Source organism: Electrona antarctica (assembly GCF_951216825.1).
Source record: "Electrona antarctica genome assembly, chromosome: 2".
NCBI lineage: Eukaryota > Metazoa > Chordata > Actinopteri > Myctophiformes > Myctophidae > Electrona > Electrona antarctica.
Genome location: NC_136807.1, coordinates 2443209 through 2459559, shown reverse-complemented (window position 1 = coordinate 2459559; position 16351 = coordinate 2443209). Strand labels below are relative to the sequence as shown.

The window sequence follows — 16351 nt, the reverse complement described above, 5'->3', positions numbered from 1 at the left end:
GTAACAATCACTTGATTTTGGCCATTTTATTACTATTATCTCATAACACACTCACACACGTACAAACATACTTCTACTAAACTTGTGTACAGTATAAAGCCTTATTTGCCTTGTCTGGCCCGTGTTTGGATCTAGTACAATATAGCATTGATCATTACAAAGAAGTCAGAGACTGTGGCGTTTAGGTAATAACTGCAAACACAAGAGAAACACAAGATACATACTATTAATTCACAGATATAGCGACTGCATAGATGCATCATTTATGACTGAATTTAGAGCATTTAACGAACATATACCACATTAAAAGGACTTACTTAAACGCGTCATCCCGTTCGTTACATTGTTTCTGAAAGAATGAATGAACACCTCCTGCCCTGTGTATAGCTCGCTCCTTCTTCTGTCACCCGACACTTCCTACCCCCACACCATGTAGTATGACCTCGCATTCCTGGTATATAGTATTGGTATCACATTGGTAACACATTGGTAACACATTTACCCCCCAATTAGCTGTATTAATATCTACATCCCTGAGACATACTGTAATTGGTTGATAAGAGGATCTCTGTTCTTATATAACACAGAGTATTTACTGTATAGGCAGTGAACTTCATAATAGCACCAACATTCTATACATAAATGACACAACATGAAGTTACAAATATAAGCTGGGCCGGCACTTAATATTATAATGATCCCACTCACGGAATAAACTCGACAGTTGTTGTTCTGTCCCTGTTTGTTCTAGTGGTGATGGTGAAGTCCAGAGAGTCACCACTGTCTGTTTGTTCTAGTGGTGAGTCCAGGGAGTCTGTCTCTGTTTGTTCTAGTGGTGAGTCCAGAGAGTCACCACTGTCTCTGTTTGTTCTAGTGGTGAGTCCAGAGAGTCACCACTGTCCCTGTTTGTTCTAGTGGTGAGTCCAGGGAGTCACCACTGTCTGTTTGTTCTAGTGGTGTGTCCAGAGAGTCACCACTGTCTGTTTGTTCTAGTGGTGAGTCCAGAGAGTCACCACTGTCTCTTTTTGTTCTAGTGGTGAGTCCAGAGAGTCACCACTGTCTGTTTGTTCTAGTGGTGAGTCCAGAGAGTCACCACTGTCGCTGTTTGTTCTAGTGGTGAGTCCAGAGAGTCACCACTGTCTCTGTTCTAGTGGTGAGTCCAGAGAGTCACCACTGTCTCTGTTCTAGTGGTGAGTCCATGGAGTCACCACTGTCTGTTTGTTCTAGTGGTGAGTCCAGAGAGTCACCACTGTCTCTGTTTTAGTGGTGAGTCCAGAGAGTCACCACTGTCTCTGTTTGTTCTAGTGGTGAGTCCAGAGAGTCACCACTGTCTCTGTTTGTTCTAGTGGTGAGTCCAGAGAGTCACCACTGTCTCTGTTCTAGTGGTGAGCCAAGGGAGTCACCACTGTCTCTGTTCTAGTGGTGAGTCCAGAGAGTCACCACTGTCTGTTTGTTGTTCTAGTGGTGAGTCCAGGGAGTCACCACTGTGTCTGTTTGTTCTAGTGGTGAGTCCAGAGAGTCACCACTGTCTCTGTTCCAGTGGTGAGTCCAGAGAGTCACTAATGTCTCTGTTTGTTCTAGTGGCGAGTCCAGATAGTCACCACTGTGTCTGTTTGTTCTAGTGGTGAGTCCAGAGAGTCACCACTGTCTCTTCCAGTGGTGAGTCCAGAGAGTCACCACTGTCTCTGTTCCAGTGGTGAGTCCAGAGAGTCACCAATGTCTGTTTGTTCTAGTGGTGAGTCCAGAGAGTCACCACTGTCTCTGTTCTAGTGGTGAGTCCAGAGAGTCACAACTGTCTCTGTTCTAGTGGTGAGTCCAGAGAGTCACCACTGTCTCTGTTCTAGTGGTGAGTCCAGGGAGTCACCACTGTCTCTGTTCTAGTGGTGAGTCCAGCGAGTCACCACTGTCTCTGTTCTAGTGGTGAGTCCAGAGAGTCACCACTGTCTCTGTTCTAGTGGTGAGTCCAGGGAGTCACCACTGTCTCTGTTTGTTCTAGTGGTGAGTCCAGAGAGTCACCACTGTCTGTTTATTCTAGTGGTGAGTCCAGAGAGTCAAATGTTAATGTTACAGGGAATGAATAGGGACAGAGCCCTGACAACAAACTATGCTTCATATAACTAAAAAAAAAACCAACTAAAAACTAACTGAAAAGGTTAAAAACGATAGTTAAAGGATAGTATAATTTAATTACTGTAGGTGAGGAATGAGTGTGTGTATGTTAGTGAATTATGCAGTCACGTCCAAATGAATACAGGTGCAAACTGGTCATCACCTTGATGGCTAATAATGTTCTCTATTTTTATTAATAATAGGTACCAGGAACACTAATGCAATAGAATTGATTCAAAATTCAAATACACATTGTGGGATGATCACCAGTGTTGATTTTGACAGGAAATTTTCATTTTAGTTTTGGTCATATTCTCTTGAATAGTTTTAATTTAGTCACCTGGAATGTTTTAGTGTTAGTCTAGTTTTAGTCGACTAAATATCATCAGACTAAAATGTATTTTGGCGGGCCTTGTGCCCGTCATAATGATTGATTTTACACTTGCTGAAAATAGCTGATCTACAAGCTCACAACGCGTCACACTGCAATGTGTTGTGAGCTTGTAGATCTGCTATTTTCAGCATGTACCAAGTGTAAAATGTCTTATACTGGATCTCTTGTCCACTAGTCCCTTCCTAACATTTTAGTCTAGTTTGTTGATGAAATTGTCATATATTTAGTCTTAGTTTGTCATAATAGCTTAGTTTTCATTTAGTTTCCATTTAGTTTGCTGCAGTAAGTCGACGAACATTTGTTGTCATAGTATTATTCGAGGAAATCAACACTGATGATCACAGAGAGTCAACTCTATCTACCATATACATGAACATACAGTAGGCCACATGAAAGGGCTTGCTATAAGTGCCTGAAAGCTTAGCAAACCAACATAACCTTTGTCTCAAATTGACCAGCAAAACTAATCCACAATGTTAGTAGGCCTAGTGTGTCCTTGCTCCAACTTGCTTGGAAATGTGCATATTGCCAGCAGGCACGTGGCAGCAGCTAAGCCGGTGAGCCTGTGCATTTCATATTTAAGCCTAGAATCAAGCCATCCAGGATCCTGGTGACCCATGACCATAAAACCTTTGATTCTGTGAATAAATTTAAATGAAAACGCTAAACAAAGGATATTGACTAAATGTACGATAGCCTACCATTTTAAATCTTTTTTTTTTCTTTCCCCACAGAATCAAAGGTTTTATGGTCATGAATCACCAGGATCCTGGATGGATTGATTCTAGGCTTAGAATAATTTATATAAATATTTTAGTAAATATCTATGGGAAAAATGAATTGGGGAGTTTTCAGTAGGTCCAGAACCCACTGCTATGCTCCATGGCTGTTCCATAGCTGCTACCCACTGTATTACACTGTACCATGGCTCCCTCTAGTGACCGTTTATATTTAGTGCACACCGTACGCTCCAGCTAGTGCGCATGTGCAAAACCCAGTGCGGGAGCTGCTACTAAAATCCACAGAACAATAAGAAGCAGTTTGTTAAAACAACATTATGGCGTCTGACTGTTGACACTTTGATATGCAGAGAAAACTAAAAGGTGTGGTTTGATAACAGTGTGGTCGTTAAGCAGGAGGAGGACGTTTGTTTGTTAGCAGCTCAACCACTGAAAGAAACACAGCTGCAGGTAAAAAGATGAACTGATTCACCACGTTGTGTTTTTACTACAGTTATATTTTTTATATTATTGACTCTTGAATCTTTTAACATGGAACATGACGAGTATGTCTCTAGACTGCATGGTCTAGAAGCAGCATTGCACTGGTATTGCATCTTGTTGAATCAACAATGTAGATGCCACTATTGTTATTACTATATGTAACCATAACGTTACATGAGTCAAATCAGTAGGGTAGGATTCTGCTAGCCCTAGAATGTCTCTTGTTACATACACTTGGTACAATATTCCACATAACAGAGTGGCAGCGGTGGCCGAACGGATTGCGGAGCGGTCTTGATACCGGAAGGTCGCCAGTTCGAATCAGCGGTCCGACACGTTCAAATTACCACCGCTGAAGTGCCCTTGAACAAGGCATTGAACCACTACGATGAAATGTTCTATGAGCAGGGCCTGGCTGGAAACAAGTTCTTGACTTGCGGTTGCAGCAGCAGAACGGCGGCATAAATGTGATAAATGCTCCGTTTGCACTCACCCATTCGATAATTCCAAAGACGTGGAGTGAGATACTGTCCTCTAGTTTCACATCCATGTGAAAGTTCTGGCACAAAACGTGTATTTAGTCAAATATCTCCCCTTTTTCACGAGCTGCACCCGGACGGCTTTCTCTCCAGGCGAGGTGCCCGGAATGACAGCTAGACTGAATTAATCAAAACGTCCTCTGATCATCACAAACATCATCACCAATTGACCAGGGAAGCACAAATGTTTGGGTCACACAATTGGCAGGTGCATTGCGATAGGTGCTGGGTAATTAATCACATCACCTGCCAATTGTGTGCTACGAGGATACATTTCAGAAAAGCACTAAGACTTGTTTACATCCATTTTCAATTCATCAGAACATTTAAAGATGTACAGATTTACTCTTCTATGGGGGAAAAAAGGAAATAATCATGCAGTTAAATGCCTCCGTGAAGTTGGCACCCCATATGATGAAAACATTAATCAAAATGGTGTCATTCTTTAGTGCTGCATTTGTGACATAAATTGTATCATTTGTGCTGGTATCATTGAGATATTTTAACTAATTTACATGTTTGCTGAGCCTTGCACCCCCCATATTTAGGTCCAAATTGAACAATACTATTCTTTTGTGTTTTTTGTTCTCTAATTTGTGCCGTTGAAACCAACAATTGTGCTATTTGGTATGTTTTATATAAATTGCTATGTTGTGTGTTACTAGGCATGTTAATGACTGTCAACATGGGGCTTGGCCAAGAGGGGGCACCACTGCACCAGTACACCTAACTAGAACAGGGCGATATATGTAGACAGTAGGAAACATAGCATAACTTAAAATATCTCAAAATTGATACCAGCACGATTATGAAATTTACCACACAATTCAGCACAAATTACTAAATAATTTTTGTCTCCACCAGGCTGAAGGCCTGTGGAGAGTATGTTTTGCACATTGTACGTGCATGCTTGCGTGCGCGCGCGTCCGTCTGTGTACAGCTAATCTCCGGCACGTTGGCCTGTCCGATGCCAAACTTTGCACACACACTCCCTGGATGCCAACGACAAACATCTGCCCCAACTCTTCCACAACAGCCTGTTGTAGCGCCACCATGAGGCCGAACTTTCCAAACACATTTCTTTACATTACTCGTGCACATTTTATCCATACATCACGCAAGGCAGTATACACTATCTCCATAGTCATGTGATCAACACAGACCTGTCCGCTTCCCCATATTCAATCCCCATTGGCTAAGATTGCCTTCCAAAGTTTGCAGGATTGGTCCGTTATGAACAAAATGCCTCAAATCATGAGTGCAATTTGGGAGAAACTGCATGCGCATTCCCATTAGGTGGAGGAAGAAACCACTTGAAATCTCTATAGTCATGTGATCAAGACGGGTCTGTTTTATTTCTCATTGTGTATCGTGAATTCGTGATTGGCTAAGATTGACTTCCAAAGTTTTCAGGAGTGGCCTGTTTTGTACAAAATGCTGCAAAAACACAGTGTCTGATTGCGGTGAAACTGTGCACGCATATTCCCACTAGTTATAGAGCACCGAAGTCTGACGTCAATATCGGCAGAGGGCACTAAGTCCACGGGTTCATGTACTTTTAATTTGCGTTGTAATCTCCATAGAGGGATTTTAGATCACCTCATATAAGAACTGTGATTGAAAAATAAGCAAATCATCCAGGCCGTTTCACTCATATGGACATGAAGAATCAACTGACTGAGAGAAAACGCTAATGTTACTGCTGCTGAATTAGTTCCATTTTCGCTAGAAACAGACTATCAAATTATCACAGAGGCAGTTTGCTTATTTTTGGACCACTATGCTTATATGAGACTGTAGTGCCCAAAGTCCTGTACTAAAAGGCACTGTGGTATACTGACGGCAAGGAGGTGTTCAGACGTGTGCTTGATAAACTGAAGTCCACTGTTCGTTGAATTCATAAAGAAACAATATTTATTTTCACAGCCGATCTGTCACCTCAGCATTCAATAAATACATAAACAATCAAACGTCCAGAATACAGACCACAGCTCCTGTTGCACAGTTAAAAACAGTGTGCCTCTGCCAATCAGTAACACCTGCTGCTTGATTGGGGACGCGTTAAATACACGCAGGCAACCTTGGCCATGCCCTGTGGTGACATCATCAAATCATCAATTAGTATAAACCCATAGACATCATATGGCTCTTACAGAGACGATTTTAAGATGACCCCATGTTATTCACCATAGAGAAAAACCAGGGGATGAGCGAGTGACGTCAGGACTTAAGCGCCGTTAGTGCTAAGCTTATGTTTTCATCATATGGGGTGCCAACTTCACGGAGTCAGTTAAAGAAATTAATAAAGGGAAAAACATGTACAGTATGGAAACTAACCTTTTTACGAGGGGCCAGTTTTGAATCGCAGATGCCCGTAAGTGCTCTTTGAGAGCGGTTTTGAAGGAGTCTAGGGATTCACATTTCTTAACGTCGAATGACTATGTACAATATCTAATGTTTATTCTTCTTTTTTTCCCTCCTACTTCTATATCCTTACTTATATATTATATTTAATGACTACTGCTCATATCTGCATTTACTTACTGTACTTATTAATGTATCACTTACTGACATGTTTGCACTCTGGTGAGATGCGAAAATACATTTAGCTGTACTGTACTGTACATTGACAATAAATTGAATCTCCTCTCATCTCAACTCCCCAGACTCATAAGAACTACAATACCCATGATGCATCACTCCCAGGTGAAGATGGACTCTCCAGACTCAGCCAGGGACGTTTCTATTAAACAGGAAGCTGAAGACGTTTCTATTAAACAGGAAGCTGAAGACATTTCTATTAAACAGGAAGCTGAAGATGTTTCTATTAAACAGGAAGCTGAAGACATTTCTATTAAACAGGAAGCTGAAGACGTTTCTATTAAACAGGAAGCTGAAGACATTTCTATTAAACAGGAAGCTGAAGACGTTTCTATTAAACAGGAAGCTGAAGACGTTTCTATTAAACAGGAACATGAAGACCAGCCACACCTCAGTAAGTTTCATGTGCTCTTCCTTTCTTTAATATTATCTGTTCTGTAGGGCAGGGGTTCTCAACGTTTTTGGCTGGGGACCCCCGGAAATGCTTTGGCCATGTCTCGCGACCCCTGGATCCCAGCTCCTCCTGTCTACATGTCGAAGTGTCCTTGGGCAAGACACTGAACCCCAAATTGCTCCCGATGTGCTGGTTGGTACCTTGCATGGCTTCCGCCGCAATCGGTGTATGAATGTGTGTGAAAGCGCCTTGGATAAAGGCGCTATATAAATGCACCATTTTATAATATATTCCGGTCGCTTGTGTAATTTCAAACCATATTGGATTCTGTGCAAATGGAATCATGGATTGTTTTGTCCTACTCTTGATTTTCCAAAATATGTATAGTTTCCCTAACTCCTGAAAATGTTAACAAACCTTGTAATATTTAATTTCCTTATTACCATAAATCGTATTTTGATTTTCATGTTTTGATGGATAAATGCTAAAGATTTAAATATTGTAACTGTCAGACAGAAACTGATTGTGATGTTTGTTTGTTTTAAAGCCGCATCACACACACAGCATTTCCTGCCGTATTGATATGGTATGATAGGATTATTGCCACATGGATTAATTGAACCCACCGCTAGTCTGAACTGTGTGAGATAACACAGGTCTTTGAATGGCTTTCTCAGCTTCTTCATTTGAACCCCATCATCCCTATATTGTGGGGCGAACAGTTGCCTGAAATAGCCAATCTACAAGCTCACAGATGCATATCTTATAGTATTAGTTCATGAAGTACAGAGGGTTAGGTCACTAAGTACAGAGGGTTTAACTTTCAAACAAGTATTTGAAAGCTTAGCGTCTGCACTTTCTTACTCTTTAAAAAACTGAAACATTACCATTATGTGTGACACAATTTCTAGTAGGTGTGAAAAATACTTGCTTGGCCGACTGGCAGAGTGAACAAGACATCTGGTGCTGCTCACTACAGTAGTTTGTGAGATTTTATCACTACAGTAGTTTGTGAGATTTGATCGCTCAGTAGTTTGTGAGATTTGATCGCTACAGTAGTTTGTGAGATTTTCCCCAGACACACAGGCAGACAGATTCACAGACTCTCAGACCCATTTACAGACCTACAGAGCTACGCTATGGAAATGTTTTATGTTAAGCTACCATCGGTCCACATTTCAAGCTTTCATTGTCAGAAGTTATTCTGTTTCATAACGTCATGCACTGAGTGGCATGACTAATTTACTACCAAATCAGAGCTCAGATGTGAAAATCTTGTTTTTAATTTGTTTCAAAATTTCATGATTCAATAAAAAAAATGCTGTAACACTATTATTCATTTTGGGGCTAAAGTAACTACATATATTACTGCCAGTGTTTTTGGCAGCACATTTTGATTTTAGTTTTAGTTGTAGTCATGAATAGTTTTTATTTAGTTCTAGTCACATTTTAATCACCTGGAATGTTAGTCTAGTTTTAGTCGACTAAATCTACAGTTGATTTAGTCGAACAAAACTTATTTTGGCGGGCCTTGATGCCGTCGTAATGACTGTTTTACATGTTGTGTGCGTGTAGATCAGCTATTTTCAGCATGGAACTAGTTGTAAAATGACTTATACTGGATCTCTAGTTCACTAGTCCCTTCCTAACATTTTAGTCTAGTTTTTATTTGTTGACGGAATTGTCAGTATATGTAGTTTTAGTTTTCATAGCTTAGTTTTCATTTAGTTTCCATTTAGTTTTTGTCAGTGAAAAAAGGTAGTCGACGAAAATTTTTCGTCTTAGTATTAGTCGACGAAAACAACTTCAAATTACTTCAAATTATTATTTTTTGCGTATTTATTTGCGTATTTTGCTAACATCTTGCTAAACGGTTTAGTCAATCTTATCTAGGTAGGTAACAATTAATTTTGTACAGAAGAAGAATGGATTTACATTTTCGGAATCCAGTGTTGACCAACATGTTATGTTTCTGCTCCTATCTACTGTAGACATCATGCACATGGTTGTGTTTAAAGAGGTTTACCCTAAACAGGAGAGGAGCCCCAGTCTGCTCCAGGAGGAACCAGAGCCTCCACACATTAAAGATGAACAGGAGGAGCTTAAAGAGGAACAGGAGGAACTATCTCAAAGACCAGATGAACCTGTTGGGTCAACATTGACATTACTAGCAGTGAAACGTGAAGAAGAAAATGATGATGATTATGATGAAGGAGAAGACATCTCTTCCCACTGCTCTGAAGTTGAAGTTGAACTTGAATCTGACACTGAAGTCACTGAAGACAATGATGATTGGGAGAAGACCAGTGAAGACGATGAGGATGAAAGGAGTTTCAGTGAGTCAGCTCCCTTGAAGACACGCCAGCGTGTCCACACTGGAGAAAAACCTTTCCAATGTAAACATTGTAACAAGAGTTTCAGTAAGTCAGATAACGTGAAGAGGCACCAGAGTGTCCACACTGGAGAAAAACCTTTCCAATGTAAACATTGTAACAAGAGTTTCAGTGTGTCAGGTCAACTGAAGACACACCTTCGTGTCCACACTGGAGAAAAACCTTTTCAATGTAAACATTGTAACAAGAGTTTCAGTGAGTCAGGTTCCCGGAAGAGGCACCAGAATGTCCACACTGGAGAAAAACCTTTCCGCTGTAAACATTGTAATAAGAGTTTCAAATGTTCAGGTTCTTTGAAGAGGCACCAGAGTGTCCACACTGGAGAAAAACCTTTCCAATGTAAACATTGTAACAAGAGTTTCAGTGAGTCAGGTTCCCGGGAGAGGCACCAGCGTCTCCACACTGGAGAAAAACCTTTCCACTGTAAACTGTGTGACAAGAGTTTCAGATTTTCAGGGTCCCTGAAGACACACCAAAATGTCCACACTGGAGAAAAACCTTTCCAATGTAAACATTGTAACAAGAGTTTCAGTGAGTCAGGTTCCCGGGAGAGGCACCAGCGTCTCCACACTGGAGAAAAAGCTTTCCAATGTAAGCATTGTAACAAAACTTTTACTGCATCATCTTTCTTGAAAAAACACCAGAATGTCCACACTGGAGAAAAAGCTTTCCGCTGTAAACATTGTAATAAGAGTTTCAAATGTTCAGGTTCCCTGAAGAGGCACCAGAGTGTCCACACTGGAGCAAAACCTTTCCAATGTAAACATTGTAACAAGAGTTTCAGTGAGTCAGGTTCCCTGAAGAGGCACCTTCATGGCCACACTGGAGAAAAACCTTTCCAATGTAAACTGTGTGACAAAAGTTTCAAACTGTCCGGTACACTGAAAACACACCAGCGTGTCCACAGTTCTCACAGGACAAAAAAAACATAACAAAATAAATGATGTCCTCTATAAACAGTGTGACAAAAGTTTAAATAACTCAGGTCACTTGCTAAGACACCACCAAGTTTCCACTATAAATGAGCTCATTGGGAAGATCAAATTAAACAGCTGTACATATGTTCGTAGGGAGGTCGATACTAGACAAGGACAATATTATGGATTATTATACTCACCCCTTCCCTCCCTGCATATCACTTACATCTTTTAACACAGGCCTGAAAATCCACCTCTCAGCAGGTCCAAAGGAGAGGAAATGATCACTTCTCCCTTAAAACAGCTGATCACCCCCTTCCTTTTCCACTACTCTGTACATACAGTGTTTGATTTTCCTGTAATGTTGTTGTTGATGATATTGGATCGCTAGCCCCTCCTATGCCCAGCTTTGGCTGTTTGTGTGAACACAACAATGATTTGATTGGCTGATCACCCCATCGCGATCATTTGATTGGCTGATGTACATATTGAGGATAAAGAGTGAGGGCAGAAAACTGACGCCAACATTGATTGGCCGGAATGACATTTGTGATGATTTGATTGGCTGAGCATGGAATGGGATGTATGATAATGATTGATTATAAGAGTGCCCCTCTCTTCACACAAGTGTGTTTTTGTTATTCATGTCTATGAATTGATTGCATAGGGCCTAAATGGAAACAAGACCTCAAGGACTTTTTAATTTCTTTTTTTTACTATCCCTTCTGGAATAAGTGTTTGACTGTACTCTGTTGTTTTTACATTTATGTCTAAATAAATAAATCAATGATTCAATCAATCCTGTCAATAGAGGCCTCCATTCTCCTGTCATTTTAAACCCTTTAACAAACCATTTATGTTGACTATTTGTATTATTTGCTAGACTTAGAGGATGACATTACTGCATTGCATATTATTTTTGCTGTTTTTTATAGAATGTTACTGTGTTGATGTTTGATTTGAATCTCTTGAGAGTGTAAAACGAAACCAAATGGACCCAGTGACATCACATCCTGTCCACATGAAGGAGATCCACATGGAAGCCTGGCCGTCATTAGACCTTGTGGTTGTTGTTCTGTCCCTGTTTGTTCTAGTGGTGATGGTGAAGTCCAGAGAGTCACCACTGTCTGTTTGTTCTAGTGGTGAGTCCAGGGAGTCTGTCTCCGTTTGTTCTAGTGGTGAGTCCAGAGAGTCACCACTGTCTGTTTGTTCTAGTGGTGAGTCCAGAGAGTCACCACTGTCCCCGTTTGTTCTAGTGGTGAGTCCAGGGAGTCACCACTGTCTCTGTTTGTTCTAGTGGTGAGTCCAGAGAGTCACCACTGTCTGTTTGTTCTAGTGGTGAGTCCAGAGAGTCACCACTGTCTGTTTGTTCTAGTGGTGAGTCCAGAGAGTCACCACTGTCCCTGTTTGTTCTAGTGGTGAGTCCAGAGAGTCACCACTGTCTCTGTTCTAGTGGTGAGTCCAGGGAGTCACCACGGTCTCTGTTCTAGTGGTGAGTCCAGAGAGTCACCACTGTCTCTGTTCTAGTGGTGAGTCCATGGAGTCACCACTGTCTCTGTTCTAGTGGTGAGTCCATGGAGTCACCACTGTATGTTTGTTCTAGTGGTGAGTCCAGAGAGTCACCACTGTCTCTGTTTTAGTGGTGAGTCCAGAGAGTCACCACTGTCTCTGTTTGTTCTAGTGGTGAGTCCAGAGAGTCACCACTGTCTCCGTTTGTTCTAGTGGTGAGTCCAGAGAGTCACCACTGTCTCTGTTCTAGTGGTGAGTCCAGAGAGTCACCACTGTCTCTGTTTGTTCTAGTGGTGAGTCCGAGTCACCACTGTCTGTTTGTTCTAGTGGTGAGTCCAGAGAGTCACCACTGTCTGTTTGTTCTAGTGGTGAGTCCGAGTCACCACTGTCTGTTTGTTCTAGTGGTGAGTCCAGAGAGTCACCACTGTCTCTGTTTGTTCTAGTGGTGAGTCCAGGGAGTCCCACCACCTCCCCAGCATCCACCTGTAGGCTCTGTTTCTAGATGCCTCCGGGGGGGGTCTTAATTCCCTGTTATTCTATTTGGCTTATTATTTAACTAAAATGTTAATGTTACAGGGAATGAATAGGGACAGAGCCCTGACGCCAAACTATGCTTCATATAACTATGCTCAACAAATATATATTCATTCTAAGAGTTGTCTGACTGAACTCGCTTTACAAAAACAGAAAAATAAAAACATTTAGTAAAAAAAAAACTAACTGAAAAGTATAAAACTATAGTTAAAAGATAACAGGTATAATTGAATTACTGTAGGTGAGGAATGAGTCTGAAAAAGGTGGGTTTTGAGTGTGTGTATGTTAGTGAATTATGCAGTCACGTCCAAATGAATACAGGTGAAAACTGGTCATCACCTCGATGGCTAATAATGTTCTCTATTTTTATTAATAATAGGTACCAGGAAAAGACAAACACTAATGCAATAGAATTGATTCAAAATTCAAATACACATTGTGGCATGATCACCAGTGTTGATTTTGACAGGAAATTCTCATTTTAGTTTGTCATATTCTCTTGAACAGTTTTAATTTAGTCACCTGGAATGTGTTAGTGTTAGTCTAGTTTTAGTCAACTAAATATCAGACTAAAATGTATTTTGGCACAAGGCCCGTCATAATGATTGATTTTACACTTGCTGAAAATAGCCGATCTACAAGCTCACAACGTGTCACACTGCAACGTGTTGTGAGCATGTAGATCTGCTATTTTCAGCATGTAAAATGACTTATTGTCAAGCTATTTAGTGTATTTTGCAGTTTCCCTGCTTGAAAGGGATGGTACAGACCATAAGGAGATTTTAACTGGGTTTCACTCAAACAATGACCACACGGTTTCCTTCTTTTTACTCTTCTTTACTTAGTTTTTGTAGTTGAGTACAGTTGTACATGGGAATATGAGTAAGTCAGTCAGGTGAAAAACCTTAAAGGGAAAATAAAAAACTAATGTAAGTATAATGCACATTAAATCAATACACATCTGTTTTAAACACCTGTAAATATCATTCTTACTTAAGTGTCTCTTTATCAATTCATTTTTACTCAATTCGTTTTTAAACATAATAATCTCATGAAATGTAAATTAAATAAACTGAATTAATTAGTATCATTCAAACATTTTATCAATCAATAATCAATTAAAATGTATTTTAAATCAAATAATCATGTTCATGTCCAATTGGCCATCATGTTTCCTTTGACTTCCAGTCATCACAGACAACAAACAATAACAAGTGTCCCAATAGTGTCCATGAACTGGCATGCAACCGGCATGATCTGTAAACAAATAAACAGTTCTCTCTCACCGGCTGTCTCTCCAGCTTTTATATGGCTGCACCGTTCTGCTCTGATGTTTCAGTGTGTGTTGCTCCTGTTTGGATCCACACTGTTGTTCCTCATGGAGGTTTGTGTAGGATTCCTCTTTCCTCCTCTCTTCCTGTGTTTGGTCAACGCCCTACTCTCAGGTGCAGTGAATGCACTGACGCTGATTAGTCAGGCAATTGGGGAGTGATTGAGTGTCAGTGGCAATGAGTGACCCTTTGCTCTCCTTTTCTCCAAGTTGACTTCACACTTATACTGGATCTCTTGTCCACTAGTCCCTTCCTAACATTTAGTCTAGTTTTTATTTGTTGAGGAAATTGTTAGTTTGTCATAATAGCTTAGTTTTAATTTAGTTTCCATTTAGTTTGCTGCAGTAAGTCGACAAACATTTGTTGTCATAGTATTAGTCGAGTAAATCAACACTGATGATCACAGAGAGTCAACTCTATCTACCATATACATACAGTAGGCCATATGAAAGGGCATGCTAAGTGCCTGAAAGCTTAGCAAACCAACATAACCTTTGTCTCAAATTGACCAGCACAACTATAATCCACAATGTTAGTAGGCCTAGTGTGTCCTTGCTCCAACTTGCTTGGAAATGTGCATATTGCCAGCAGGCACGTGGCAGCAGCTAAGCCGGTGAGCCTGTGCATTTCATATTTAAGCCTAGAATCAAGCCATCCAGGATCCTGGTGACCCATGACCATAAAACCTTTGATTCTGTGAATAAATGAAAATGAAAACGCTAAACAAAGGATATTGACTAAATGTACGATAGCCTACCATTTTAAATCTTTTTCTTTTTTTTTCTTTTCCCACAGAATCAAAGGTTTTATGGTCATGAATCACCAGGATCCTGGATGGATTGATTCTAGGCTTAGAATAATTTATATAAATATTTTAGTAAATATCTATGGGGAAAATTAATTGGGAGTTTTCAGTAGGTCCAGAACCCACTGCTATGCTCCATGGCTGTTCCATAGCTGCTACCCACTGTATTACACTGTACCATGGCTCCCTCTAGAGACCGTTTATATTTAGTGCACACCGTACGCTCCAGCAGCGCTAGTGCGCATGTGCAAAACCCAGTGCGGGAGCTGCTACTAAAATCCACAGAACAACAATAAGAAGCAGTTTGTTAAAACAACATTATGGCGTCTGACTGTTGACACTTTGATATGCAGAGAAAACTAAAAGGTGTGGTTTGAAAACAGTGTGGTCGTTAAGCAGGAGGAGGACGTTTGTTTGTTAGATTGATTGATTGATTGAAGAATTTATTAACAGTTTGCAGAATTACAGTACATTTCAAGCACAAACTCAATACAAAGGCTGTTAACTGTGAGTGGACGACCCAATTAAGCATTACACTTGTTTCCAACAGGGTCCACCATGTTCAAATCATCAAAACATTTAGAGACGTACAAATAGACACTTCTATAGACGGAACAGGAATTCATCAAAAAGGAGGTAAAAAGGGAAAAGAAATATATACAGTGAGGGGGAAAAAGGGGGGGGCGGGGGGGGGGATTCAGATTTTACGGGGGCCAGTTTCGAATTGCAGCCATCCGTAGGTGCCCTTTGAGAGCGGTTTTGAAGGAGTCAAGGGATTCGCATGTCTTAATGACAGTTGGTAGGGCGTTCCACATTTTGGTGGCATAGGAGCGAAAAGAATTTATTCCCTTGTTTGTGCCGAATCTGGGTTGTACATGGTTCGTTGCACTCCCTCTGGTGTTGTGGGTGTGGACTTCGTTAACATTAAGGAAGTATCTAGACAGGTACATGGGTATCTTGGTGGTGTATCGAATGTTGTGGACCAGACCCATTGCAAGTTGCTGTACTCTGTCGTCGACCCTAAGCCATTCCAGCCTGTCGAAGTGGGCAGGGGTGAGGTGGGTTCGGGGGGCTAGATCAAGTAGGAGCCTGACCAGTTTGTTTTGGGAAGTCTGGAGCCTGGTTTTAAGGGCCTTTGAGGTGCTGTGGTACCAGGAGGTGCATGCATAGTCAAAGAAACCCTGTACAAGGGCTCCTGTTAAGGTCTTCAAGGTGTTTTTGTTGACCAGTGAGGAGATCCTGTAGAGGAATCTTGTTCTATGGTTGACTTTTTTGATTACGTTGGTGGCCATTTTATCACCGGAAAGATTAGCCTCCAGGATGGAACCTAGGTAGGTAATTTCATCTTTACGTGTGATAACATTGTCACCCACTCTAACCAAGAAGCCATTTGCCTTGCTGAGATTACTAATAGAGCCAAAGAGAATGGATTCAGTTTTTCCCAGGTGTAAAGATAGTTTGTTATCAGCGAGCCAGGTGCAGATTCTACCGAGTTCAGAGCTGAGGGCATTTTCAACCTGCAGTTTGTCCCTGTCCGAGACCAGCAGTGCTGAGTCATCTGCGAACAGGAACAAGTTGCAGTCACAGGCTGAAGTCATGTCA

At 41.0% G+C, this 16351-nt stretch overlaps 1 protein-coding gene across 1 annotated transcript; it reads left to right on the top strand.

The window, feature by feature from the left end:
* The first annotated feature begins 3566 nt into the window (after positions 1 to 3566).
* On the top strand, positions 3567 to 11234 carry LOC306936368 (uncharacterized protein). Its single transcript, XM_079519858.1, has 3 exons — positions 3567 to 3693; positions 6932 to 7260; positions 9252 to 11234. Exons 2-3 carry the CDS (start codon positions 6954 to 6956, stop codon positions 10583 to 10585), a joined length of 1641 nt encoding a protein of 546 aa, XP_079375984.1. The 5' UTR covers positions 3567 to 3693; positions 6932 to 6953; the 3' UTR covers positions 10586 to 11234.
* Positions 11235 to 16351: the final 5117 nt, after the last annotated feature.

Coding starts and splice junctions, on each gene's coding strand:
- LOC306936368 (XM_079519858.1), top strand. CDS start 6,954: ATGATGCATCACTCCCAGGTGAAGATGGACTCTCCAGACTCAGCCAGG. Junction 7,261..9,251: donor TGAAGACCAGCCACACCTCA/GTAAGTTTCATG, acceptor TATCTACTGTAG/ACATCATGCACATGGTTGTG.